The sequence below is a fragment of the Octopus bimaculoides genome, chromosome 13, assembly GCF_001194135.2.
Source record: "Octopus bimaculoides isolate UCB-OBI-ISO-001 chromosome 13, ASM119413v2, whole genome shotgun sequence".
In the NCBI taxonomy this organism is placed as follows: Eukaryota; Metazoa; Mollusca; class Cephalopoda; order Octopoda; family Octopodidae; genus Octopus; species Octopus bimaculoides.
The window spans coordinates 55758309-55784866 of record NC_068993.1 but is presented as its reverse complement, the minus strand read 5'-3'; the positions used below and the strand labels follow the sequence as shown (position 1 = coordinate 55784866).

The window sequence follows — 26558 nt, the reverse complement described above, 5'->3', positions numbered from 1 at the left end:
CATCATCATCGTTTAACGTCCGCTTTCCATGCTAGCATGGGTTGGACGATTTGATTGAGGACTGGTGAAACCGGATGGCAACACCAGGCTTCAATCTAATTTGGCAGAGTTTCTACAGCTGGATGCCCTTCCTAACGCCAACCACTCAGAATATATATAAATATATATATATATATATACGATGGGCTTCTTTCAGTTTCCATCTACCAAATCCATTCACAAGACTTCCGTCAGCCCAAGGCTATAGTAGAAGACACTTGTCCAAGGTGCCATGCAGCAGGACTGAACCCAGAAACATGAGGTTGGGAAGCAAGCTTCTTACCACACAGCCATGCCTGTGCCTGCACACACACACACACACATACCACTTCTCATATCTCTTACACTGATATGCAAACTATGAAGATTGCAGTGTGATATTAATATCAGTTGTATGATATTGAAACTATGGATACATGCAGAGAGTGAAGTGAACAAGCAGATTAGACCCAAGCCAACCCTAATATTAGCAAATAAGCAGGATGGTTAAAGTGTTGGATAGAATGCCATCCAGTGTTTGTTCCAACTTTGTGATCTGAGTTCAAATCCTGCTAAGGCCAACTTTGCTTTCCATCTTTTGGTAATAAAAAAATTATGAATTTTTAGGTGGTGGATTGCCGAAACTATTAGAATGGGTCACAGTATCGGTTGTGACTTTTTGTGTTCTGACAGCAATGTCTGCAATGACACTGGTGCCAAATGTATCAACCCAAGTCAGAGGCCTTTCCCATGAAGTGGAGAGACTTGTGTGCATGGACAACTGCATGTTTTCCTCGAAAAATACATGAGCAGATGTATGATCAGCCTTGACAGATGGAGGGCCTATTGGCCAACCGTGATTAAGCACTCCCATGATCAAGACAATCCAGCCATGACCAAACCATTTTATTAGAATATAAAGGTCTACATCAGCTAATGTACAGACAATGTGACACCATATACAAATTCATTGCATTCTGGTTGAGAATCATCGAAACTCGGAATTTAAAGATTTCTACAATATCATGCATATCAATTTGACAAACGAGTTAAACATATTAAGACATGCAACAAAAAAAAAAAAAGACCTTTTATAGTCATTAACTAATGAGCTTTTTCATGGGTTTGAATCTTCACATTTACAATGAATGATCATGAGAAAGAGACAGCTGTAAAGTATTAGTGGTGGAAATGAAATAGCTTACAAGCAACAATGAAAGGGATATTGCGAGACCCATCAAACCAACATCTCATCTACATTACAGTATAAAGCAACAAACACTTCAGGAAGACCTCAAAAATTCTTTTACCTTTTAGTTAATATTCAGATTACTCTGTCTAATGTAATGCTTATTTATTCACATTGCTTTGAATTAATCATGCATTATCTCATAGCGTCAAGATTTCAGTGATATGGTTGCTAATTTTTTGAATGACATTATAGGGTAGGTGTAAGAAGTTGAATCTGGCTGGTTTGAACATAAAACAAGGTAGAATATTTGGGCCTGATATAGCTGGTTTAAATGCTAAAGAGTTAAGGCCCACTTACTAAATATACAATCTGAGGGGATGAACTTCTGACAAAAGAAAGAGAAGTCAACGAAAATAATATCAGGTCATTACTTCTTTAAAGAACCTAGACATATTTCAAAGATGTACGATGGATTAATGTTCGAAAAGTGATTTAATCTAAGAGGAACAAATGAAATTATCTTCTGTATTTAATAGAAATACGAAGAGTAATTTATAAACATTTCCTTTACTATTAAGTTTAAGAATTAACTAGCAGAAGCAGGTAATCTTTTTCCATACAACAATGTACCCACCATCTCCATCACCATTTGATCAAATTTCTGACCAAACACCAAGGTTATATCATCATTTGGATAAACATGCACTTAAATTTTGGAACTATTAAATAATTTTAATTAAACTTCTTAATTGTGAACTCATTCAGTTGACAACAAAAAAAGTGTTAAATAAGGGAGATAACAATGCTTTTTTTTTTTTACAATGTCCTCTTTCCCTTTTTAAATCTATTTTGTTTTATATATATATATACACATACACATATATACATACATACATATAAATGGACGTTATAGAAGAGCTAAGCAGTCTATGAATTAGCTAACGGCCTATATTACCACCAATGCTCTGGCATGTCTCTTCCAAAAGACCAATTATTCTAGCAGTAAGAATCATGACAAATTATAGTTCCCTGTTGTAATCAGATGCAGAACATCATCAACTATTTCCCCATCACTTCGTAATGCAGGTCACACATCTAACAGTGGGAATAATTACAAAGAATTACTGGCCTCAAGAAATGGGACTTTCCTTAGATAAACTAAATGTGTGTGCAACAATCAAAATTATGTAAGAAGCAACAATCAAAGATATGACACACTTACCTGAAGACTAGGGTGACACCCTAGAGATAGGAGACATTTGACAACACCAATGTGTCCTTTATTGACGCCAATGTGAAGTGGTGTTTGCCGACGTTTGTTGCGCGCATTCAGATCGCAACCTCCTTTATGCAGGAGTTCAATCACAGCTGGTTCGTCTCCAAAAGCTGCATGGTGTACAGCTCGATCTCCGTCCTTATCCTACCAATCAGAAATAATTAAGAAAACACATTTAATTTACTTGTGGTGCATTTAACAGAAGACAAAACCTTTAAACTAAAATTAAGACTGTTGTTAACACTAGAAATATCTATGAAAACAGTTGTCTCACCTCTATTTCATGATCCAATGAGTTCTTCATTAAAGTTTTGATTACTTCCATATGGCCATTCTGAGAAGCTGCCTGTAATGCTGTATGACCAGCAAAAACTCCATTCACCTGTAATTAATGACAATATCATTGATAATAATGAGTCCTTACACTGATACAAGACCACAAATTTAAAAGAGTAGTGTACAAACAACAGATTCAACCTTAACATATGACTGGTATTTATTTTATAGATAATGAAGAAATGTAAGGTAAAGTCAACTCTGGAGAGCTTTGAACCTAGAATGGAGAGGGAAAGAGAGAGAGTAGATCTCATTCTATAAACAAGGATTCAAATATTGGTATATGTATATATGTGTGTGTATGAGTGTATGTATGTGTTTGTGTGTTGGTGTTTGTCTCCCCACCATCGCTTGACAACAATTGTTGGTGTGTTTACGTTCCTGTAACTTAGCATCTTGGCAAAAGAGACCGATAGAATAAGTACTAAGCTTACAAAGAATAAGTCCTGGGGTCGATTTGTTCAACTAAAGGCAGTGCTCCAGCATGGCCAGTCAAATGACAAAACAAGTAAAAGCATAAAAGAATAATGATTCTGCCAGCCTTCCGCCTTATTGTTATGAGTAATAATAACAATGACATTGTGATGAGAAAGATGTTTTACTAAAATATATAAACAGCTAGTAATGATACTCCAACCACACCAGACACTTCCACATCTTAAGTACATGTCTGTATTTTGAAAAATCTAGCAAATACATTTACAACATATTTCAAGAATTGACAGATAGAAAGAAAAATTAAATTTTAATAGAAATGAAAGCAGCAACTGATGAATGAAGTGACAAGTAAATACATTACCTCAGCTTCAGGTCGTTGAAGAATTTCTTCTACTTTAGCAGCATCACCATTCGCGGCAGCCTTCACTAATTCTTCATTCACATCTCCAGATACATGGCTTTCAAACAATTTTTTCAACAGGGCGCTCAAACGTTCTGAAAAACAAAAATATTTCTAGATTAAGAAAGAGATTTATAGCACTGCCAACTCAGATGACCCAAAATTATACATATATATATATATATATATATATATATATATCTAAAAGCTCTTCTCTTTCCTGGCCAAAGTTGTACTTGCAAATGTCTTTCTTTTTTTTTTAAAGCATTCGCTCGTTACAAAGTCCTTAGACCACTGAAAACATAAGAGCTACTAGAATAAAATGGACGCTAGACAGAAGTCAATAGGTGACGATGTACATTAGACTTAAAAGACTGGAGGTCACATTGAAGAGGAAAAAAAAACTGTGGAAGGGAATTCTGAAGTTCAGAGGTGTGAGGGGAGAAACTGGTACTGTAATACAAGTCAAGTTTGGTCTGTCTTGCAATAGAAATTTTATAACTAAAATGTTCTTTTCTTAAAATATTTCACTAAGAATACATTTCAACTGTTTATATTCTTCACTTTCCAGCTCATAGTACACTTCTCATTACCACTGTTGCTACAATCTCTGGCACCTTGGGGTAAATGGTTCAGCCATATTGCAAAGTAAGAATATCAATAGGATCCAATCTGTTGTGATATGTGAGGTCATCTTTGTTACAAGTATTCCCGTTCAAGATAATTTTTCTGTATGGTTTATTTGTGCAAAATTCACAAATTTGGAAATAAAATTTCAATCATCAAACTTCATCTTGCATTCAACATATGTTCTTTGTTAGTGTAATTGTTTTGTTGTGAAATAATTTCAATCTGAAGGAAGTTCAAGCAAATTTCTATTTTATTTATGCAACTAAAATAAGTACCTTTCTGTGATCTTTTTGCAGCAATTAATAATTCATTATTCAATTCATCACTCCAAGAAAATGTACCTTATAGCTTCACTTTCTTCTGCAATCACAGCTTAGGTCTGTTACGAGTCCTAAGGATTCATAAGGCCAGAGCTTAAACAGGTTTTGTTGATGTATAAGTAACTGAGATTATAAAACTCCTCTCTGAACAGAATGTCAGTCTATCATAGGAGTAACTCACCAGCTATTGCTGGAATTCATTTTCAGCTGAGTGTACTGGAACAAAGTGAAATTTTCACAGAACCAAATACAATTGATTGTATTTGGAGGATGTAGACTAATAAATGAAATGCTCCAGCATGGCCACAGTCTAATGACCGAAACAAGTAAAAGATAAAAGATAATAGGGAGCAAAACTTGTGAGAGTTTACCCTTGGAGCAAGATGATGGAGTATGCAAGAATAAAGAATATGGAAGAGACTAAGGAAAAAGAGAGATGAAATAATCAGAGATGGAAAGAGAGAGATAATCTGAGAAAAAAGGAAGAAAGAGAGATAAAATAATCAGAGAAAGAGGGAAGAGAAGAAATCAAAGCAAATGAGAAAATGATAAACAAATCAGCGGAATTCTTTTTTTTTTTTGTGGGGAAGAATTAGAAAATTTAGTATAAATGGGTACTGTCCCCTCTTTCTTTGTGGTATGCAAAATACAAGGTGAAAGCAAAAAGTAATAAACAAACTTGGTAAACTGACCTCCAGAAGAATGTGGTACGGCAGTACCGTCTGCTGAAGCAACTTTTGTAACAGCCGAAGGGTTATATGTCCAACAAGTACTACAAACTTCTACTTTTAAGTCACTATCGTGGTAAATTTGTTGAACACATCCTACTTTACCAAGAGTCTGTTCACAACAAATACAAAAATATTTCATTATTAATTCACAGTATCACCAATATTATACACAGATTACATAGGACAATAGATATATATATATATATGTGTGTGTGTATGTACTCTTGGTTCGATAGTGATATTCATATCATTATCAAAACAAGAGTTTAACTATGGTCTGTCCATAGCACTTACTTAGCATCACCTGCTACTCTTTGAGTCTTCTAGATACCAATGTACCAATACCTCCCATATATGTGTATGTATGCATGTATATGCGAGCGTGTGTGTGTGTGTGTATATGTATATATATATATGACCATATCTGTGACAACAGCGTTATCTATGACTGCTTTTTAGGCAGTGCTCATTATATTTTTCAGGGCTTCTGTAATAGACAAGAGGAAAAGAAGCAGTTAGTTTAAACCCAAGACCTAACCTAGCCCAAATACTTGCAACTGAATGGTCTCTGATAAAGGCACCTAAACACCAGGTGAGGGATGAAGTGTGCTACCCAAAAAGAAGAAATATTCTTCCAATGAACTTCTTCAAATTCAGTCACAAAGCTTTGGTCAATCCAAGGCTATGATACAAAACATTTAAACCAAGTAGATGTACAGAGAAATCAAACATGAAAGCACTCAGTTGTGAAATAAACTTTTTAATGCAGTGGTGCTGTATCCAGACATGGCAGCACTACTGTCCAGATACAGCATCACTATCATTACTGGATGCTGTTCATACCTAGACATAGAGGTGTTAATGTCCAGGCATGAACAGTATTGTTGTCTTGACATAAAAATTTTTTTTAATAATCTCAAGTGAGTGGATACATTTGAAATCAGTTGTGAGAAAGACTATAATAGAAAGAGACTTACAGGTAACATAGCTTCAGCCCATTCACCATGTCCACGTTGTAGCTGCTTCAGGCGTTCCACATCACTACAAATTTGTACAAGGTCTCCAACAGCAAATGGAGAGTTTGTTGATGTATTTTCAGTTGATGTAGATGCAGTATTAGCTGTTGGAGTAACCTTTGTCAAAACAGCTGGATTAAATGTCCACCTGAAAATGAAATCCACGAAACTCTATACACAGTGGTAATGTAGGAATTGTAATTGTGTACGTTTTGAATTCTAAACACACACACACACACACACACACACACACACACACACACACACACATATATATATACTAAAACACTAAGTGAAAAGAGAGAATTGGTCAGAATCATACTGAGTTTACAAAAAAAGGGTGTCTCATACTGTATGTACTGAATGGTAGAGCAAAGCAGAGCACAAGTTGAAAGAGAAAAGGGAAGTAAATAGGGTAAACACTGATGGTGTGAGCCAGGCAGTGAGAGAAGCTACGATGTGAAGTAGATGGTCATTATGGTAAATTACCTCTCAACGTATACTGTCATCCCTTTGTTACCAGCAGAGGTAATAGATCCCTGAACCTTTCTCACTCTACCTTTAGTCTGACAACTATCTTTCACAACATCCACCTCCATTGCTGATTAAGTCACATAGGTAATGGAAGCTGTCGTTATTTCATTCTGTAAGTGTCGTATCTTAATTATTGTTAGTCTCTCCCACCGCCACAGACCTTCTTCTCAATCAGCAATCTCACTCATGTTACAAAACCTCCATGTCACAATGTCGCTACCATACTATCATATCAGAAATGGCACTACCGTGCTACAAAGTCACTATGTCACAACCCAGTCCAAAGTCATGATGTTGTCATTGTGTCACAAAGTCACCATCGTATTACCAAATGTCAATGTAAATCTTACCGATTACCACTGGGATATGACACAACAATATCTCTGTCTTCATCAATACCAATCACAGTTCCTGTGGTTCCCAGACACTGAAAAGGCAAAATAAGAATCAATGCAAAAATACAAAGATTAAATTACAGCAAAATCTGGGAATCTTTTTGATCAAATAAATGTAACACTAACATTTACCAAGCGAGCTTCACAAAATATAACAATAATATTATCAGAAGTTTGTTGTTTTCATTTGTTTATTCCCTGGCTTCAGTTATTGGACTGTGGTGAACACTAGGGCAGCAGCTTCAAGGATTTAGTCCATCATATCTACCCCAGAACTTATTTCAATCTGATATTTATTTTTCAATATCTATTTGTTGAATTTCTCATGTGCACAGGAACATTTTTTTTGCAACCTGCAGCATTGTGTCAAGAATGTACATACATACATAACATGTTCCTGCAGAGTTTTTATCTACCAAATTCCATTCACGAAATATTGGTCTACTTGAGGCTATAACGGAAGATATTTGCCCAAATTGTATGGAATTGGATCAAACCTAGATCTTCATTGTTGTAAAGTAAACTTCTTAACCACACAGCCATGCCTACACACAAAGTGTATGTATGTATATAGTTTTTATAAGCCAACACCCAAGTCCCTTATAACTCCTGTTAACAACTATAGATGTATTGCTACTGCGAATAATAACAATACATATTGTCAATGTGAACAGCAGACATCTACTGTCACTATCAATAAATATCTGTACATAATCAATGAGATACAAGATGTAGAAAAGAAAAATGAGCTGAGGAGCAGAAATCATATGATCCCGTGATCAAACAGATTACTGGATGTTATTATACATCACTGGTCCCAACACACTTTGCCTCGTTTTAGTTTTTAAATGATGCCACCCCACTGGCTAGGCAGGCAGGCCAACATTTCCCCTTGATCAAAAGGCTAGTCTGTTGCAGGATGACCCATTTACAGCTGAGTGGACTGGAGCAATGTGAAATGAAGTGCTTTGCTCATGAACACAACACACCACTCAGTCCGGGAATTGAACCCACTATCTAGCAATCATGAGTACAACACCCTAACCACTAGGCCATGTGCCTTCACAGGAGCAGAAATAAAGATGATAATTCTAAGTGACAGAGATGATAAGGATGATATTTGAAAAGAAAACTTACCTCAAACATTCCATCTGTCCATCCACCGTGACCATGCTGTAGCGACTGAACTATCTCCAGATCTAGATCAACATTGACCAAATCATTGATAGCAAGACCACCAACTCCTGACCGGGAGCCAAGAGAGGGTTCGCCTGTTACACCTAAAAGTGAATAACAGATATTATATAAAGTCGATGGCTGTAAGATGAAGGAGCTGAAATATTTAACCAATAGGTCAAGAGTTCAAACCTTGATACAGTCATTCTTCAGAGTCTAAATCAAAACAAGTACTCCTCTTACTCTAATTAAGTAGCAAATGGTAGCAAGAGTATCTAAGTACAAAAACAAATACTTGTTCAAACAGATCATATATTCAAATGCAAATTTCTGAAAAATTGTCCCCAAAAAACGAATAAGGTGAAGAGGTCAACACTTACATTTTTATCAAAAATTAGGGGAGAGTAGGTACTAACTCCCAAATTACAAGACAACATCAACTTTTTATTATAGTATATTATTCTTTTCTCCTCTAGGCACAAGGCCTGAATTTTTTTTGTGTGGGGGGGGGGTCAGTCAATTGGATTAACCTCAGTATGCAACTGGTACTTAATTTATTGACCCCCGAAAGGATGAAAGGCAAAGTCAACCTCAGCGGAATTTGAACTCAGAACATAAAGATAGACAAAATGCCGCAAAGCCTCCTTATTCAAGTATATTATTGGTACTATTTTTTTCATCTTCCACTGAGAAGGATCCATGCCAAATCAGACTAGAGTCTGGTGCAGCTCCCCTGGTCAAACCATCCAACCCATGCCAGCATGAACAACGGATATCAAATGATGATGACGACAAAGTTGATGATGACGAGAATGATGATGATGAATTGATACAAATCTTGATGCAGCCATGCCTTAAACCCTTTAGTATTCAGATTACTCTATCAAATGTAATGCTTATTTATTCACATTGTTTGGAATTAATCATGAACTATATTGTAGCTTCAAGATTTCAATGATGTAATTGTTTACTTTTAGAATGACAATGTAGGGTAGGTGTGAGAAGTTGGACCTGGCCAGTCTGAACAAACAGAATATCTGGGATGGGCATGGCTGGTTTGAATGCTAAAGGGTTATATTCCTTTCACAGTTACATCTTACCACTAAAAATTATCCAACAGCACTTCCAATCCCACCGAAGCATTTATTCTCAACATTCAGCAAAGTATAGAGTAATCCTTCAATGAATATTCAACATTGTTACACAACCTGCTCAATAAAACAGACAAAACCCCCAGTGTAATCACCAAATCACCTTACTGTTGTTAAAATGAGGACCCACATATTTGAAATCTTAAGATAACATCTCTTTTGGCTAGAAACATTGATCAGCTCATCTATTTGACTGCTTACCTCCATATTTTAAGTTTGTGTTAATAGAGCTGATTGGAGCTCCTGGATACAATCCATTTAATCCAAGAACAACCTGATGACAAAATAGTGATCAACCCTTGCATTTTCAAGCTATGCATTTAATACACTCTTTATCACTTGCTACCCATATTCTCTACCAAACATTCATCTAGATCAGTGGAGTTCAAGCAGGGTCCATAAAAGATTTTGTTGTTAAAATTTATGTACAATAAATTAGTTATACTTCTACAATACACACAAAATATTTTAACAATATTTTTGATACAATTCCTAATAATATCTAATTATAAAAATAGGATTTTTTTTAAATGTGGAATGGTTATGAGGGTCCACTTGGGTAAAATAGAAATCAAAGGGGCCCATGGGCAAAACATGGTTGACAACCATTGATCTAGATTAAATATAACTGAACTTTACCACACAAGCTGTGCTAAACAATCTACACATTATCTGTCTCCAATATGGCCACCACCAGAATCTCCAGACATGCAAAACAGACTAGACAGTGAAGAGATTACATGTCCAGATTGGAATACTGCATCACATACACTAGACCACTGCATATTAAAATATGCAGTACGATTTTCAACTAGATGGAGATGTAGTATAATAGCGTTATGGATCTGTGGGTTGCACCTAATCATTCGGTTGACAACCTATGTGCCAAAGATCTGCTTGATAAGAGAGCTAACCTTGGACTGTATAAAAACAACATCTACTATCATTTTACATTGCTGGACCGTGATGAGCTCCAAAACAGATCAACATCGTACTAAGAAGTCAAATTAGGTCATTGTTACTAAACACATCAAGGTATTTTATGTTTTGTCTAAGTGTGTGTTGTTAAGTTGCCTACCAATAATCCCATCAGCTATATCTGCTCATTTTCATTGCCTCTGGCTACAGACAAACATTTTGCTGCTGCTGTTGTTGTTGCTGCTGCTACTGCTGCAGTTATGACAACAGAAGAATATTTCATACAACAACAAATTTTAATCTATCATGTAAGACACGAATAACAAACATTTAGCAAAGCACATGTTTATTATCTAAGCAAATCTATCAGCAATTTATCCTCATAATCATTGCAAACTAAACTGAAAGTCCTATAATTACCATTAACAAGATTATTGTTTGGCAGAAAGAGAATCATACTGAATTAAGTGCTTTCTATGTTCAGAGTTAAAATACTACAATGTTGACTTTGTCTTTCATCCCTCCAAACAATAAACTAAGGACCAATCAAATAGAAGGACCTTTTTAAATTCATTATGTCAACCCTGCTACAACTATGTGGCTGAATGCCAGTTTTAGAAACCATTATTAGTATAATCATCATTATCATTATTAAAGTAAAGACCTGGTAGAATAGTTAGACCATCAGAAAAATGCTTTGTGATATTTCTTCTGACTCAATGTTCTTTATGGGACCAATAAGATAAAGTATCAGTGAAGTAATTTGACCAACTGTATCAGATAACCCTGTCCCCTCAAAATGTCAGGCCTTGCATCAAAATTTGAAACCATTATTATTATTAAATTAGTATTAATATTAATTAGTATTAATTATTAGTATTAATTAAGCCAAGGTTAATTTGGCTTTCATCCTTTCAAGGCTAATTAAAGTACCAGTCAAATAAAGGGGTCAACAGTATCAACTATCTGCCCCCATCCAAATTGTTGGCCTTATGCCAAAATTTGAAATCAATATTAAGATTGTTATTAATTTCGTTTGTCTTTACATTCTGAGTTCAAAAGCCACTGGGGCCCCCCTTTGCCTTTCGTCCTTTCAGGGTTGATATAATAAGCACCAGTTAATCACTGGGGTCAACGTAAGACCCGTACTCCACAGCAGAAGTGTTAAGACCATCTCTGGTGGTGTAAAGCACTTGTGGTGGTGCCACATAAAAGTACCCAAGCTGAGCCACATAAAAGCACCCATGCAGTGTCACGTAAAAGCACCTATGCTGTGCCGCATAAAAGCACCCATGTCATGCCACATAAAAGCACCCGTAAGGTACCACATAAAAGCACCCGTAAGGTACCACATAAAAGCACCCATGCAGTGCCATGTAAAAGAACCCAGCACACTCTGTAAAGTGGTTGGCATTAGGAAGGACATCCAGCTGTAGAAACCATGCCAAATAAGACTGCAGTCTGGTGCAGCTCCCCAGCTCTGGTCAAACCGTCCAACCCATGCCATCATGGACAACGAATGTTAAATGATAATGATGATGATTTAGTCCAATGCTTCAATCCTATTGCCAACTCAACCTTTCCATCTGCAAAATATTGATTACTTAGACTTTAACAGAGGCTCAAAACGAGAAATATAGTTGACTGGATAGCCCTTGTTAACAAACAGTTCTTTTAAATGGACCAACTGACAAGAAAGGCTTAGTGGGCAGACCTGACACCATCACAGCAACTGTACAGAACTACTTCCAGGACTTCCCAACCAGGGCATATCTAACTTATCACAGAGTATGCCTACAATGTTTTATATTCATACATTGCCTGCAGACAAATATAAGACTTTCTCCTGAACCTAAAAATTAACTTTGCAAGATTAATTCCAAATTTCTTACAATTATCTCCCCTCGTTGTTTGAATGTCACTAATAACTGCCACTAGGTTTTTTTTTTTCCTTTCTTTCTTCAAATAAGGAAATTTCAATTTATTAACAATGTTTTTCATGCAACATTAAGTATCTCATTCATTTGCTTATTTATCAAAATTTATGCCATAAATATTCAAAAGAATATGAAGAAATAAGCATCACATATGACAGTGTAATCTCAATATTACAGTGTAATCTCAATATTACAGGGTTAGAATATTAAAAAACAAAAGAAATACTCCCACAAATAACATGTGACGAGTCAAAAAGAATTCATAAAATGTCATACCTAAAAGAGGTAAATGGTCTCGATAAAAGGAACCACCTTTAGCATCATTCATCACCTTTAAATCAGCCTGAAAGTGAAACAGAAAAATATTAATAATGATTTAGTTCTAGATAGAAAAAGTGTGAAACTTATGGAGACATAAAACCTTGTAGTCATCAGGGCAAATATCAATAATAACATCAATAATAATCGTTTCTGATTTAGGAACAACAATAATAATTTTGAGGGGGATACCACCAACCCCAAGATTTGACTGATGCTTTATTTTATCAACCTTAGAAGGATGAAAGCAAAGTTGACCTTGATGGGATCTGAAATCAGAATGTAAAGGATCAGAAGGAATGTTCCATGATACTTTGTTTGATGCTCTCATAATTCTGCTAATTCATCATCCTCATTATTATTATCATTATTAAGGCAGCGAGCTGGCAGAATCGTTAGCATGCTGGATGAAATGCTTAGCGGTATTTTGTCCATCCTTACGTTCTGAGTTCAAATTCCACCGGGGTTGACTTTGCCTTTCAGGGTCAATTAATTAAGTACCAGTTGAATATATTGAAACCATACTCTACAAACTTCAAAAACATTATTCTCGTATCTTCAAGATTATTAGCCTCAAAATATAGTCGCCATACCCTCAAAAGAAATACATCATAATCTACAAAGGTGTTATTCCTCATACCCTCAGAAGGAATATTCCTTTTATGAACTCAAAAGAAACATTGACTGTATGAACCTAAAAACAACTGATACTCACTATATAAACTTCAAAAGAATTACTCACTCCATAAATCTGAAAAAGTAATACTCACCATACCCTCAAAGCCAACTCGGTAAAGATTCTTTGCACCATTATCCCATAACACATATGCAGCACTTCTTGGGCTGGCAGCACTCCAGTCCTGCACACAGGTAAATGTGAATATGTTAAAGTAAAGTATAAATAAGTATTAAGGCAATGGACTACAAAATACATGATTAATTATTCAAACCTCCCTATAGCCATTGTTCAGCACATGCAAGGAACATTATTTTGTTTGTCTCAGCCTCATAAACATTATCAAACCAACAAGCCAATGCTGGAGCCTCTGCATAGTCACGGAAGGTGTTAGAAATAGCAACCAAATACAGTACAGTACTGGTGAGAGGACATGAACTGTAACTCCTCTGCCTAATTGTCCAATGTACTGGATTGGATTCGATTGCCTATGTTCAGTCCATTGCAGGACAAAGGTCTCAGCATATTCTCCATTGAAACCATATTGGTTTGATGAGCCTAATCTGCCATGTACTACTGGCTTAAATATTTGTAGCTCTCATGGCCTCAGCCTACCAAGTTAGCAAAATAAAACAATGTAACACTACTTCTACATCAATGCTGAGAAATGGATGGGATTGTAAAATGTATCTTTCTCTGCGGTGATTCATCATAACACAGAGAAAAAAAGGCAAAAATCCATAGCCACATATTCATAAACATACCACCACAATGACAATTTGATCAGCAATTAATGATTTCAGCCTGTAAATGAGGGAAGCAAGCAAAAATAACTGAAAACTGATGAGACAAGCTACTGTTTCAGCTTTGTTATTTCACCAACCTTGTATACAATCAACTCTAATTTAAAATGAGTTCAAAAGATGCTGCTTGATGGCTTTCAGGACTTATGACCCATGAGGACCTAAATATACATTCGATCCATTCTGATCTTAGACACTCTATTACCTTGCCAGAGAGACTATAGTCAATAGCTTCTCTCCTTAGACCAAAAGATAAAAACATAACAGTATAGAGAAAATTAATTAAAACAAACTTGTATCTCTGTGACTTTTCCTCGCCGAGTGCTACCACCATCTTGGTCTTCCCACTGCCAATCAACACCACGCATTACCCTTGCACCGGGGAAAATACCTCGAGCTGTAACTTTCTTGCTTTTCCTTCGTGGTTCTAACATGACTCTGTAATGAAAGGAAAAGAAAAGTAAAAAATTTATCATTTACATTTCAATAAGAGTATAGTGTGTGTGTGTGTGTGTGTGTGTGTGTGTGTGTATATGAAGCTAATGATGGTGTCCCAATGATCAAACATTGATCTTCAAATTAGCAGTTTGATTTTGTCACCACCTCTTTAACTAGACAGGCTAGCATCATCAGACATGCCTACATCATCACCTTTTGAACCATTGAACTGATATAACAGTTGTTCCTCTGCCAAAACACATTGGAATCTATAGATATATCTGCATCGGCTTTTCAGATAAATCACCTAGTGCATCTACTTCATCAACAAATATACCTAAATCATCATTTTTCTAATCCATCAGTGACTGAGGACACTGACATATTACTGGATGTTACTGTTAAGAAAGAGCATCATGGGGCAGCTTAACAACTGGATTTTATTAGTAGTAGCAGTAGCAGGCAAGCAGCCCAGCCCAAAGTTAGCAGAGCCATACAGCCAAGAAATGCTGTATCAAGTTGCAATGTAGTGCTTGTGGTGGTCATAGCCACAGTGGTAGTCACAACAGACAGAACAGTGACAGACAACAGATCAGACATGAGATCATCAATCCACATACAGCTTTCTCCAACAACCCAAGGACAGCTGAACCAAGCCGACACAAGAACTACTTTGAGCTCACAAGATTGCCTTTTATCAACAGTTCAGACACCCAGTTAATTTCACAACAAATAGTTTTTTTACCAATGATGTCAACCTTTCCTACTCATATGTAACCTCTCTTCCTTATACTGTGTAGACACACACACACATCATCATCATTGTTTAATGTCTGTTTTCCATGCTAGCATGGGTTGGATGAATCAAGAGCAACCAACAAGCCAGGCAATGGTAATGAGCTTTGGTTTCTACCTTTGCATGTTTTCTATAGCTGGATGCTCTTCCTAACACCAATCACTTTACAATATACACTGGATGCCTTTTTGTGGTCCTGCCACTGTGGAGAGGTCACTAAGTAACTAGCAAGACAAGACCCCTCAACTGAATGGGGTACAGTCTTGAGGGAGGTGAAAATATCCGAGAGTGACAAGAATGGGTGTCTTGCTGAAATGGAGATACATGACTTCCCCAACTGGAGAGAGAGAGAGAGAAATGAAAGTGTGTCCTCATGGTAGGTACAAGATGAATATAAATAACTCAGGCCAGAGAAAACTCTACTCTTCATAGTATGACTATAATTTCCAAAGTTCAATAGTCATTATCTGTTGACAGTCTCCATGCTAAAAACCCATCTAAAAGAAATAAAAGGTAGATGGGAGAGGTGGGGGTAGACAACAATAACAACAATCTGTAATGCAAATAAATAGTTACCTTTCACTGCCTGGGGTGGTGATGCGATAAAACCTGTGTCGCATGTTGTGTTTATCTGCATGATAGCAGAGGGAACACAAGTCATAGTTAGCACATTCCGCACACTTCCATCGAATGCCAAAAATTGGTTGCTGTCTACAGGTATCACACATCGTCCCGTCATGTTTGATTCCTGATAAAGAAATAACATAAACACCAATCAACACCAATACATTACTAGTCCATCTTTTGTTGATGCAGAGAACCCCTGAAACAACAGATAAGTCAAATCAGTAGAGGCTAAGACACATTGAGTTTTATGAACATGCGAAGTGGTGGCCAGTATCCAATCCAGCGCTTTAAACTATCCACAACCGTTGCATGTCCACACCTTCTTTCCTTGCTATCCATGACAGCCACATTTCTGTTGTTGCTACCAATTACTACCATCACATGTCCAGCCCGCAGGATTTCCCTTCCCTCTTGCTACCATCCATTACTATTGCCAACATTATCTACTTATTCATTATCTACTTGTTCCCCACCCCAACATTTAAAACTGACATTATCCCTTATCTTTAAACTTGTTTCAGTCATTAGACTGCGGCCATGCTGAGGCACTGCCTTGAAGAATCTTTAGTCGAATGAATCAACCCCTCCACTTTTTTTTTAAGCCTAGTACTTATATCGGTCTCTCTTTTGCTGAACCGCTAGGCTATGAAGACATGAATGCACCAACACTAGTTGTCAAAGGGTGGTGGGGGACAAACGCAGACACAAACACACATATACAAGCACACACACAAAGACACATACAAGCACACACACAAAGACACATACATGCACACAAATGACAGGCTTCTTTCAGTTTCCATCTACGAAATACAATCACAAGGATTTAGTCAGCCTGAGGTTATAGTAGAAGACACTTGCCCAAGGTACCATGCAGTGGGACTAAATTCGGAACTATGTAGTTGAGAAGCAAGCTTCTTACCATGCAGCCACATCTGCACCTATTAGTGGGTGAATGATTAAAGGTACAATATTAATCTCAAAGATAACAGTTCAAACATTTCTACAGATAATGTGCCATGTTCCAGATAACATCTCCACAGTCATTATTCTACTTGCCTCTATCAATATCTGTTTGAATTAAATATAGCCACTTGTTACCTTGCAATCAGCTCAGGTATAGCCAGTTCTCATTTTGCAATGTAGTATTAAGACATTACTAATATTACTAACCCTACATAATGCAGTGAGCTGGCAGAATCATTAGCATATTGAGCAAAATATTTTTCAGCATTTCGTCCATATTTACATTCTGAGTTCAAATCCCACCAAGGTCAACTTTGCATTTCATCCTCTTGGGTACAATAAAAGACATACCAGTTGAAGACTGGGGTCAGTGCTGGATTAACCCATTAAGCAAAATAAGCACGTGCTTAGGGTATCAAGGGACGGGAGCACCACAGAAATGAAAATGATTTACGGCACAAAAGAAATCACTTTAAACTTGCTAAAATAATAATCGTAATGCCTTATCTCTACTAAGCATAGAAGCAGAAGTTTTATGTAAAATTAATTTTAACAATATCATCAAACACTTTGCAATTAAGAAGAAAAAAAACGAAGGAGAAAACTTCTCAAATATAAATAAAATGGAAGTATACAAAAATAAACATTATTTTCCATCTTACTGTTAGTTTTGTTTCATTTTGAAAAAATAAAAATATATATGATTTATTATCGTTTACATTTTGAATTATTTTTGTTGACATTTTGAACCATTTACATGTGCTTAAGGGCACCAAAACCCTTTTGAGTCCTCGGGGTCTCTATGGGTCTTAATCCAGCCCTGACTGATGTCAATGTAATCAACTTACACCTCCTCCTCATAATTGCTATCTTGCACCAAAATTTGAAACCAATATTACTATATAGTAAAGTGGTGAGCTGATAGAAATGTTAGCATGCCGGGCGAAATACTTAACGGTATTTCGTCTGTCTTTACATTCTGAGTTCAAATCCCACCAAGGTCTACTTTGTCTTTCATCCTTTCGGTATCAATAAATTATCAGTTGTGTACTGGGGTCGATCTAATCGACTGGCCCCCTCCCCCAAAATTTCAGGCCTTGTGCCTAGAGTAGAAAAGAATATTACTATACAGTAAAATCAAGTCTACTCCAGTGTCATATCGATTCTCTCTTTCACAACCATACTAAACAACATAAAAGACTGCAAGCCAACCTGTTCGAAATCACATCCTGCAATAAAAAAAAAAAAAAACCAAAGGACACATTTAGATAATATGGTCATGATTATACTATATCTAAAAATAATATGAAACAGTCATGGCTTTAATCTTAGGTTTGTTGTATAAAGGTTGTCCTTGGGTCAGGCAACACGGCAGGTTGAACATACACAACTATGAGAAGTAACTCCTATTTGTTGGAAATAAGTGACCGGAAACAGTGCTAGCGTTACAACCACACATCTAAACAAAATACATCTTTTATCTTTTACTTGTTTCATTCATTGGACTGTGGTCATGCTTGGACACCACCTTGAACGGTTTAGTTAATCAAACAGACCCCGCTACTTATTTCTAAGTCTGGAACTTATTCTATTGGTCACTTTTGCTTAACTGCTAAGTTATGGGGACATAAACAAAACAACACCAGTCATCAAGCAGTGAGGGTAGGACAAATGCCAACACAAACACACACACACACAATGGGCTTCCACACAGTTTCCATCTATTAACTGCATTCACAAGCCTATGGTCAGCCCAGGAACATGATAAAAGAACTTGTCCAAGGTGCCACACAGTGAGACTGAACCCAAGGCCAGACACATGGCTGAAAAGTGAGCTTCTTAAGTGCTTTTGTTAACATTTTTTAATTTAAAAAAAAAAAAGATGACTTGTCATTATCTTTGCATGTAATGCCAACTGCAGGCATCTGCAATGTGTTATTTTGTGTGACTTAATTCACTGTAATTTAATCTTTTGGGGGACTATGTGCAAGAATAAACTAAATTGACTTGAAAGTGCACATAGACATAAACACACACACACACACACACACACACACACACACACACACACAGCTGCACTCGTATATCGAATACACAATAAATAAAAATATTCAGATTCAAAAATGCCAAGATATACAATGAACACAGTTCACAGCTGCAGCCCTTACAGCTACATGTCTAACTAATTAAAACTAACTAGACACATCAGCATTATACTGGAACACTGCTATGAAGAAGCTTCTATATGGTTGCTTGACCTGCTAGAAATAGCAGCCAAATTTCTCTCACATAGCACACTGTACCATCTTAAAAAATGGAAGGACACATTGGATAATCTAGACCTATCTTTTATCAAGCCCCAGGTCAGCTTGATTGAGCAAACCTATAATCAAAGGGATTCCAGTCATGATCAACATAGTTTTATAAGCATAAGTTGTCCTTCCAACTTAAAAAATTGTTGGGTGCAATTTGGTTGCTATTTCTAGCAGGCTGAGTGACCACAGGTAGCAATGACTGTGATAAAAGGTGGTTAAGGGGATTTGATTGTATCGGTGGTGGTGGTGGTGGGTGGGTGGACAGTTCGAAGAAGGTGGTAGCAGTGATTATGAAATTAGTTATTATAGTAGCCTTGGTGGTGTGAATTGTAATGTTTGAAGGGTGAGATTAAGGGAAGGTACAGGAGAAGAACCAGAGAAGTCTATACAGCCTTCTATTGTGTACTGAAAGTGTGTGGAAGGATTAACATAATAGAACAGGTGTGGGAAGTTTAGGAGAGGTTAACCAGCACATCCAGCTCAACTGGCAAACAAACTTGATTTGTATTTTCTATGACTGGGAAGTTTCTTTACAATTCTTTTTTCCTTTTTTTTTTCTGTACTTTTTGTTTCTAATACTTGCTTTATTATGATATTGCTGCTTAATGCAAGCAAATGGGGATTAAGATTTAGTCATTATTTCCTGATGTCATTCACCCACTCACTTCAATAAAGTTAACAAAACTGAGCACAAAGTTACTCCTTATGACAGACAACCTGGCTACATAACTATTCATCTTACCCTACAAACAGCATTTAATTAATTTTGATGAATAAAAATTTGATGGGGTTGTTTTTCCTGCTCTTTCTTTCTTTCTTTATTTATTTATTTAGTTAGTTATTGACCACAATTAGTCATTTAGAAAATGATTGTTCTCATGATTAAGGGTATAATTTTAATTCAAATTATTTGGTTCGCCTTATCAAGTAAGCTAGCACCCACTTTACTATGATTCATCTGACAAACTACACCTATCACCTCTACTTCAATCATTATTAAGCAACAAGAGAGCTTCTACATGGTTGCTTCATATGCTAGAAACAGTAGCCAAACCAGATCCTACCATCTTAAAAAAAGTACATGTTGGATAATGAAGTCCTGGTTTTACTGTACATAAGAAAAAGATTTATTCAGTTAGGGTTGACCCAAGGGTTGACCCAAGGGTTGACCCAAGGGTTGACCCAGTTAGGGTTGACCCAGTTAGGGTTGACCCAAGGCTAAAACACAACTTCCCTGTCATTTTATTCTCATATTTTAACCTCTCCAGATTTATCAAATTGTTATCAATGGGTGAAGATAGCTTGGCTTTGTCTCTATCTCACTCCACATTTTCAGAGAAGGCTCCTATCTAAATATTAGATTTCACCTCATCTCACAACACACAAACTTATCTTATTACAAAGATTTTTAGGATTTGTAGGAGACAGAAGCTTAAAAGTGTCCATCTTTCAACACATATTACGTGCATCCAAACACAGGGGACAAAAATCAATCCCTCAGAAGATATTCTCCATGTACCAAGAGTCCACATTGAGTGAATCACCATCATGTTATGACATCACTGTCTTTGTCTTTTGCCATGACTACAACCATTCCCTGCTTCTCTCAAAACATTGCCTAAAACCAGTTAATAAGCATCGCTGCTATTCCTCCTGTCACTGGGACCTCAGGAGGTTTTGTGAGATCAATGAACATGCACCTTACAAAGTTCCTATCAAAGGTGCAGGCCTACAAAAGGCTTTTCATGGAAGATCAGCAGTCAAGTCTTCCCTCTTCCCAGTTGTCCAAAGGAAAGGCAGAGGCTTAATAAAGTTTGGTACCAGTATCATAGCAGGCTTTGCCATCAGAGCTAGAACAGATACCATAAAGTAACCCATCCTACACTCTCAGAAGTTTGCCAATCCACTAATCTGGACTGTTACTATATCAATCACAAAAGAATGAAAGGAAAAGTTGAACTTGGCATGGTTTTGAACTCAGACTGCAGAGAACTAAAACAAATACCACAAAGCATTCTATCTAATGCACAAATGACTCTGCCAATTCACTTCCTGCTGTCACAGGATATATTCCTTTTACAAACAAAAAGGCAACAAGCTAACAGAATCGTTAGCATGGTGGAGGAAACGCTTAGCAGCATTTTCTCCATCTTTACATTCTAAGATCAAATTCTGCCAAGGTCAACTTTGCCTTTCATCCTTTCAGGATCAATCAATAAATTAAGTACCAGTTAAGCACGGGGGGGGGGGCGCTGGCCTTGTACCAAAATCTGAAACCATTATAAACAATATATTCCATTTTTTTTTTCAAGTGTGTTAAGCACTCCTTTCCAAGAATTATATTATTCTTAATGACCATCAATATAAACAATCACTACCACCATCCTAAAAAATTAATATAATCATTTTGCTTCCTACCATGACCCTAATAACAGTTTAAAAGGCAAAGTCTCTAATATAAATACAACAATCTAAAGTAGCAGTGACCCCAACATAACTTCAACCAATTCAAAAATGGTAAGGCCCTCAACAGCAATTTATGATGATAGTGTTCCCATTATGATCACTCCCATCTAAAATAGTAATGTCTTCAACATGATCTCATTTTATAGCTTGAAATGACAGTTTCTAACATCACCACCACCACCACCACCACCACTACTAATGTAAATTGATAGTGTCCACAATATAACCACTTCAGTCTTAAAGTGATACTATCTCCGGCATGACCACAACAAACAGCCTATGCAACCATCATCCAATAAACACAACACATACTTTTATATAACGGACTCCTGGCACTAGAACTCACATTCTATGTAGTTGCAACACATTAATGCAATACAGATTGCACATTTGACACAAGCACCCTCCGACATTGGAACACATAACACCTACTATACTGCACATATGAAACATAATCATGAAGCAACAAGATAACATAACCAATACTGCACATACTTTACACAACAGAAAGACTAAAATAGCACCAGAAACAACAAACCAAAACTGAATCTGCATAGAAACATAGGCCTACATGAACAAAGTGAACATTGCACACATACATCATCAACCCTAAAAAATGAGAGGCAGATTTGATTCTGGTAAGATTGAACTCAGAATGTTTGGAGCAAATCTTAACAATGTTTGGAATTTAGTCTGGTGTGCTACAATTTCTGTCACTTTATCATCTTTATAACAATAATAATTGCTAACTTAGGCATAAGACCAAAATTTTTGGGATGGGTACACTTGATTAGATCAAACCAAGTACATGACTGGTACTTATTGATCCCAGAAGGATGAGTGACAAAATCAACTATAGCAGATTGAATACAGAAACTTAAACAGACAACTGGATATGGCAAGGAATTAAATTTAACAAACCACCAATTCTTTAATAATAATAATAATAATAATAATAATAATAATAATAATAATTCTTTCTACTAAAGGTACAAGGTCTGAAATTTTGGAGGAGGGGACTAGTCAATTACATCAACCCCTGTGTTTCACTGCAAATGTAATGTTTATTTATTTATGTTGTTTTGAATTAATCATGCATCATAAATAAATAAACATTACATTTGACAGAATAATCAATACTAAATGGTTAAACAATAATTTCACTACCTAGGAAAACCAAACAAGCCATTAGAACAATCTATTGTAATTATTCCGAGGCTGTTCCTACTGCAAACTACACTTGCACATCAAATACACTTAAGTTATAGTTCCCCCACTTAGAAAATCAGGTGTTCCACTGTCTTTAATGTAGCCATTGCTTACACTGGGTACTGTACTGAATCCCTAAATCTATAGAGTAAGGTTATTTCAAAGATGATACAGGGATGTCTTGTAAACTCAGTTTTGCTTTGTTGTGGGGTTTGGTTTATTGTTTCTGGAGATATTTTAGCCTCTTTCTGTTGTGTAAAGTATGTTAGCTGCTTTATTTTGCTGGGTGGTGATCATATTACAAATGTGCAGTGTGATTGGTGACATGTGTATCAGCGACAGATGCTGATAGTGTAGAATGTGGAGTTTATGCAGCAATGAAATATTCTAGACATCAACAGACATCACTGGTTCTTTTCAGCCTGTTTATCCATCAGTTATCTGGCTAAAACCCTGGCCCTGAAAAAACAAAAGGACTGAGAAAATAGGCACATTTACACAGGGTGGAAAAGCTTTGGTAACAGCCAGAGGCCAAATGACACTCAATCTACATAGATTTGAAGAATCTCTCTAACACTCAACCCTTTTAATTCTTAAAAATATTATCTAATTAAAAATACAAAAACGACTTATAGTTTTGGTTTTTATCGGTCTAAGTTAATGCTAAGCCCTAAAATGCAAAAATTGTCTGTAACACTATCATTATCAACTCTGGATGCATTTCAGAATCAATTACAAAGAAAGAATGGGAAAAAAAAACAAAAAAAAACAAACAAACAAAGCCCAATATAAGTATTAACAGTGTGACTATATCTCTGCAGAGAATTAAAACCTCTTCATTTACTCCCCTCCTTCGCTTTCTCTCTCTCTCTGCACTCGCGCACTCTCATACATATGCAGTGTCCTGCATAAAAGCAAAGCCAGTAATATACAGATCGTGTGGATCAACCACAGTGGATTCATAGGAAATATGTTAATTTTGCATCATTACTACATTAAATAATTTTAGACTCATTAGTAATCATTTACATGACATCATTTTCCTTTTCTGTTTTCCATCTGGTAGAATAGTTGACATTTTTCTCCCTTTGGATTACAGCTAGTTATTTGTTTGTCGATGTTAGGTATAGGGCAAAAGTTTAAATAAAATTCAAGTTTAGTATTCTCCATAGTAAGCATGAAAAAAAACACCCACCACCACCACCACCACATTCTGTATTAATGTTCAATGTAAAGCATAAGGTGAAGGTTCAATTCTAGTTAAAATTAAGTATTCTGTATTGCTGTTTCTTATTTCTCCACCACCATCATCTGTAGATGTGCATTGCAATATCTTTGTATCAAATAAATATAACTATTCAACTCATTTCATTTCATCATTTATTGATGTCCACTTTTCCACTAGGCTCCAGTCTGATCTGGTAAGGATTTTACAGCTGGATGCCCTTCCTAACGCCAACCACTCCAATAGTGTAGTGGGGGCTTTTTACATGCCACTGGCATGGGGGCCAGTCAGGTGACACTGACATCAACCATGCTTGAATGGTGCTTTATTATGTGCCAGTCAGGCAGTACTGGCATTGGCCACGACAATGATTTCACTTGACTCAACAGGTCTTCTCAAGCATACACACACACACACACACACACACACACACACACATATAAATATAAGTAAATCTCCATCATGTCTGATAATCCCTTTTGTAGTATGTTTTATAAATAATGAATGGGTCCAGCAAGCTGGCAAGAATCCTTAAAATGTCAAGAAAAATGGCTTGCAGCATTTATCCCAGCTATTTATGTTCTGCTTTCAAATCCTGTCCAGGTCAACTTCACTTCTCATCCTTTTGAGACAAATGGCCTTAACCCTTCCCCTTAAAATTGCTAGCCTTGTACATCATCATCTTCATCATTTAACGTCCATTTTCCATGCTGGCAAGGGTTGGACGGTTTGCCAGAATACTGCACCAGGTTCCAGTCTGATTTGGCATGGTTTTTACAGCTGGATGCCCTTCCTAACACCAACCACTTCACAGAGTGGACCAAGTGCTTTTATGTAGCACCAACACCAGCGAGGTCTGTTTTGGCATGGTTTTTACAGCCAGGTGCCCTTCCTAATGCCAACCACTTTTTCAACCATTATTTCAAGAGTGGTGATCTAACAGAATTGTTAGGGTGCCAAAGAAATGCTCCGTGGGATTTCTCCCAACTCTTTACATTCTGAATTCAAATTCTGCCAAGGCCAACCTTTGCCTTTCATCTTTTCAGGGTTGATAAAATAAGTACCAGTCAAAGACTGATATCAATGGTATCAACAAATTCCCTCTCCTCAAATTGTACCCAAATTGGAAATGATTTAATTATTATTAAACAAATACTGTTAAAATCATGAAAGCATGTGGCCTAGTGGTTAGGGCATTTGGCTCATGATCATAAGGTCATGAGTTCAATTCCCAGCAATGCATTGTGTCCTTCAGCAAGACACTTTATTTCACACTGTTCCAGTCCACTCAGCAAGCAAAAATGAGTAGTACCTGTATTTCAAAAGGGCAACTTTGTCACACTGTGTCACGCTGAATCTCCCTGGAAACTACATTAAGGGTACATGTGTAGACGGAGTGTACATTAAGTTCACAAGCAGGGCGTTCCGTTGATCAGATCAACTGGAATCCTCGTCGTCATAACGACAGAGTACCAGACTGTTAGAATCAACTTTGCCAGTCATCTTTCTCTTTCCAGAACTGACAAAATTATGTCAAATCACATTTTAATGTCTTAAAACGAAACATGATTAAATTGCATAATGAGGTCCCCAAGTACAGTGTGCCTGGAAAGATGGGATGGGCACAGCCTAAATGCCTATAATCACAGATGTGCTTGGTCAAAACTGGCCTGATGCTAAATAACAACAATCATCACCAACACCCCCATCAACATCTGTTATCATCACCATCACCAAAATCAATCTTACTTCTACCACATCATGTCTACTCCTGCCGCTATTACTACTGTCACTACCACTACCACCGTCCCCCACTACGGGTAATGTCGAAATAAATGAAATAACAGTCTTGTTAATGTAATATATATATATATATATATACAATTGCAGCGTGGAAGGTGTTTATAAGCCATTTAAAATAACACACAAAATCCGTTAGATACACTTCAACATTTAAATTTAATTTGTCAAAATATTTTCGTCGCTTTGAGACCGCGACCTGTTCACTGACAAAATTCTGTGCTGCATCTGAGAAAGTAATAGTTAGTTCATGATATACATGTACATGTGTATGTATGTATGTATGTATGTGTGTACATGTGTGCGCGTATGCATCTGTGTACATGCGTATGCATGTGTGCATGCCTATACACATGTATGTATATATGCATATATGTATGTATGTGAGTATGCACGTATGTACTTATGGATGTACGTGGGTAATAGGGTAAGTGTGTAGACGTGTTTGTGT

The 26558-nt window shown here is 36.7% G+C and overlaps 1 protein-coding gene across 2 annotated transcripts in view; it reads right to left on the bottom strand.

Moving 5' to 3' along the window:
- The window catches only part of LOC106881552 (E3 ubiquitin-protein ligase MIB1), a 136932-nt gene that overhangs the window by 103749 nt on the left and 6625 nt on the right, over positions 1 to 26558 (bottom strand). For both annotated transcript variants that reach the window (XM_014931984.2, XM_014931985.2), the window contains exons 2-12: positions 16076 to 16247; positions 14559 to 14703; positions 13557 to 13646; positions 12745 to 12811; positions 8424 to 8566; positions 7242 to 7318; positions 6319 to 6505; positions 5303 to 5450; positions 3622 to 3755; positions 2761 to 2868; positions 2433 to 2630 (exon numbers count right to left, since the gene is read on the bottom strand). In XM_014931984.2, coding sequence (XP_014787470.1) covers positions 2433 to 2630; positions 2761 to 2868; positions 3622 to 3755; positions 5303 to 5450; positions 6319 to 6505; positions 7242 to 7318; positions 8424 to 8566; positions 12745 to 12811; positions 13557 to 13646; positions 14559 to 14703; positions 16076 to 16247 — 1469 coding nt within the window. The remainder of the gene's footprint in view (positions 1 to 2432; positions 2631 to 2760; positions 2869 to 3621; positions 3756 to 5302; positions 5451 to 6318; positions 6506 to 7241; positions 7319 to 8423; positions 8567 to 12744; positions 12812 to 13556; positions 13647 to 14558; positions 14704 to 16075; positions 16248 to 26558) is intronic.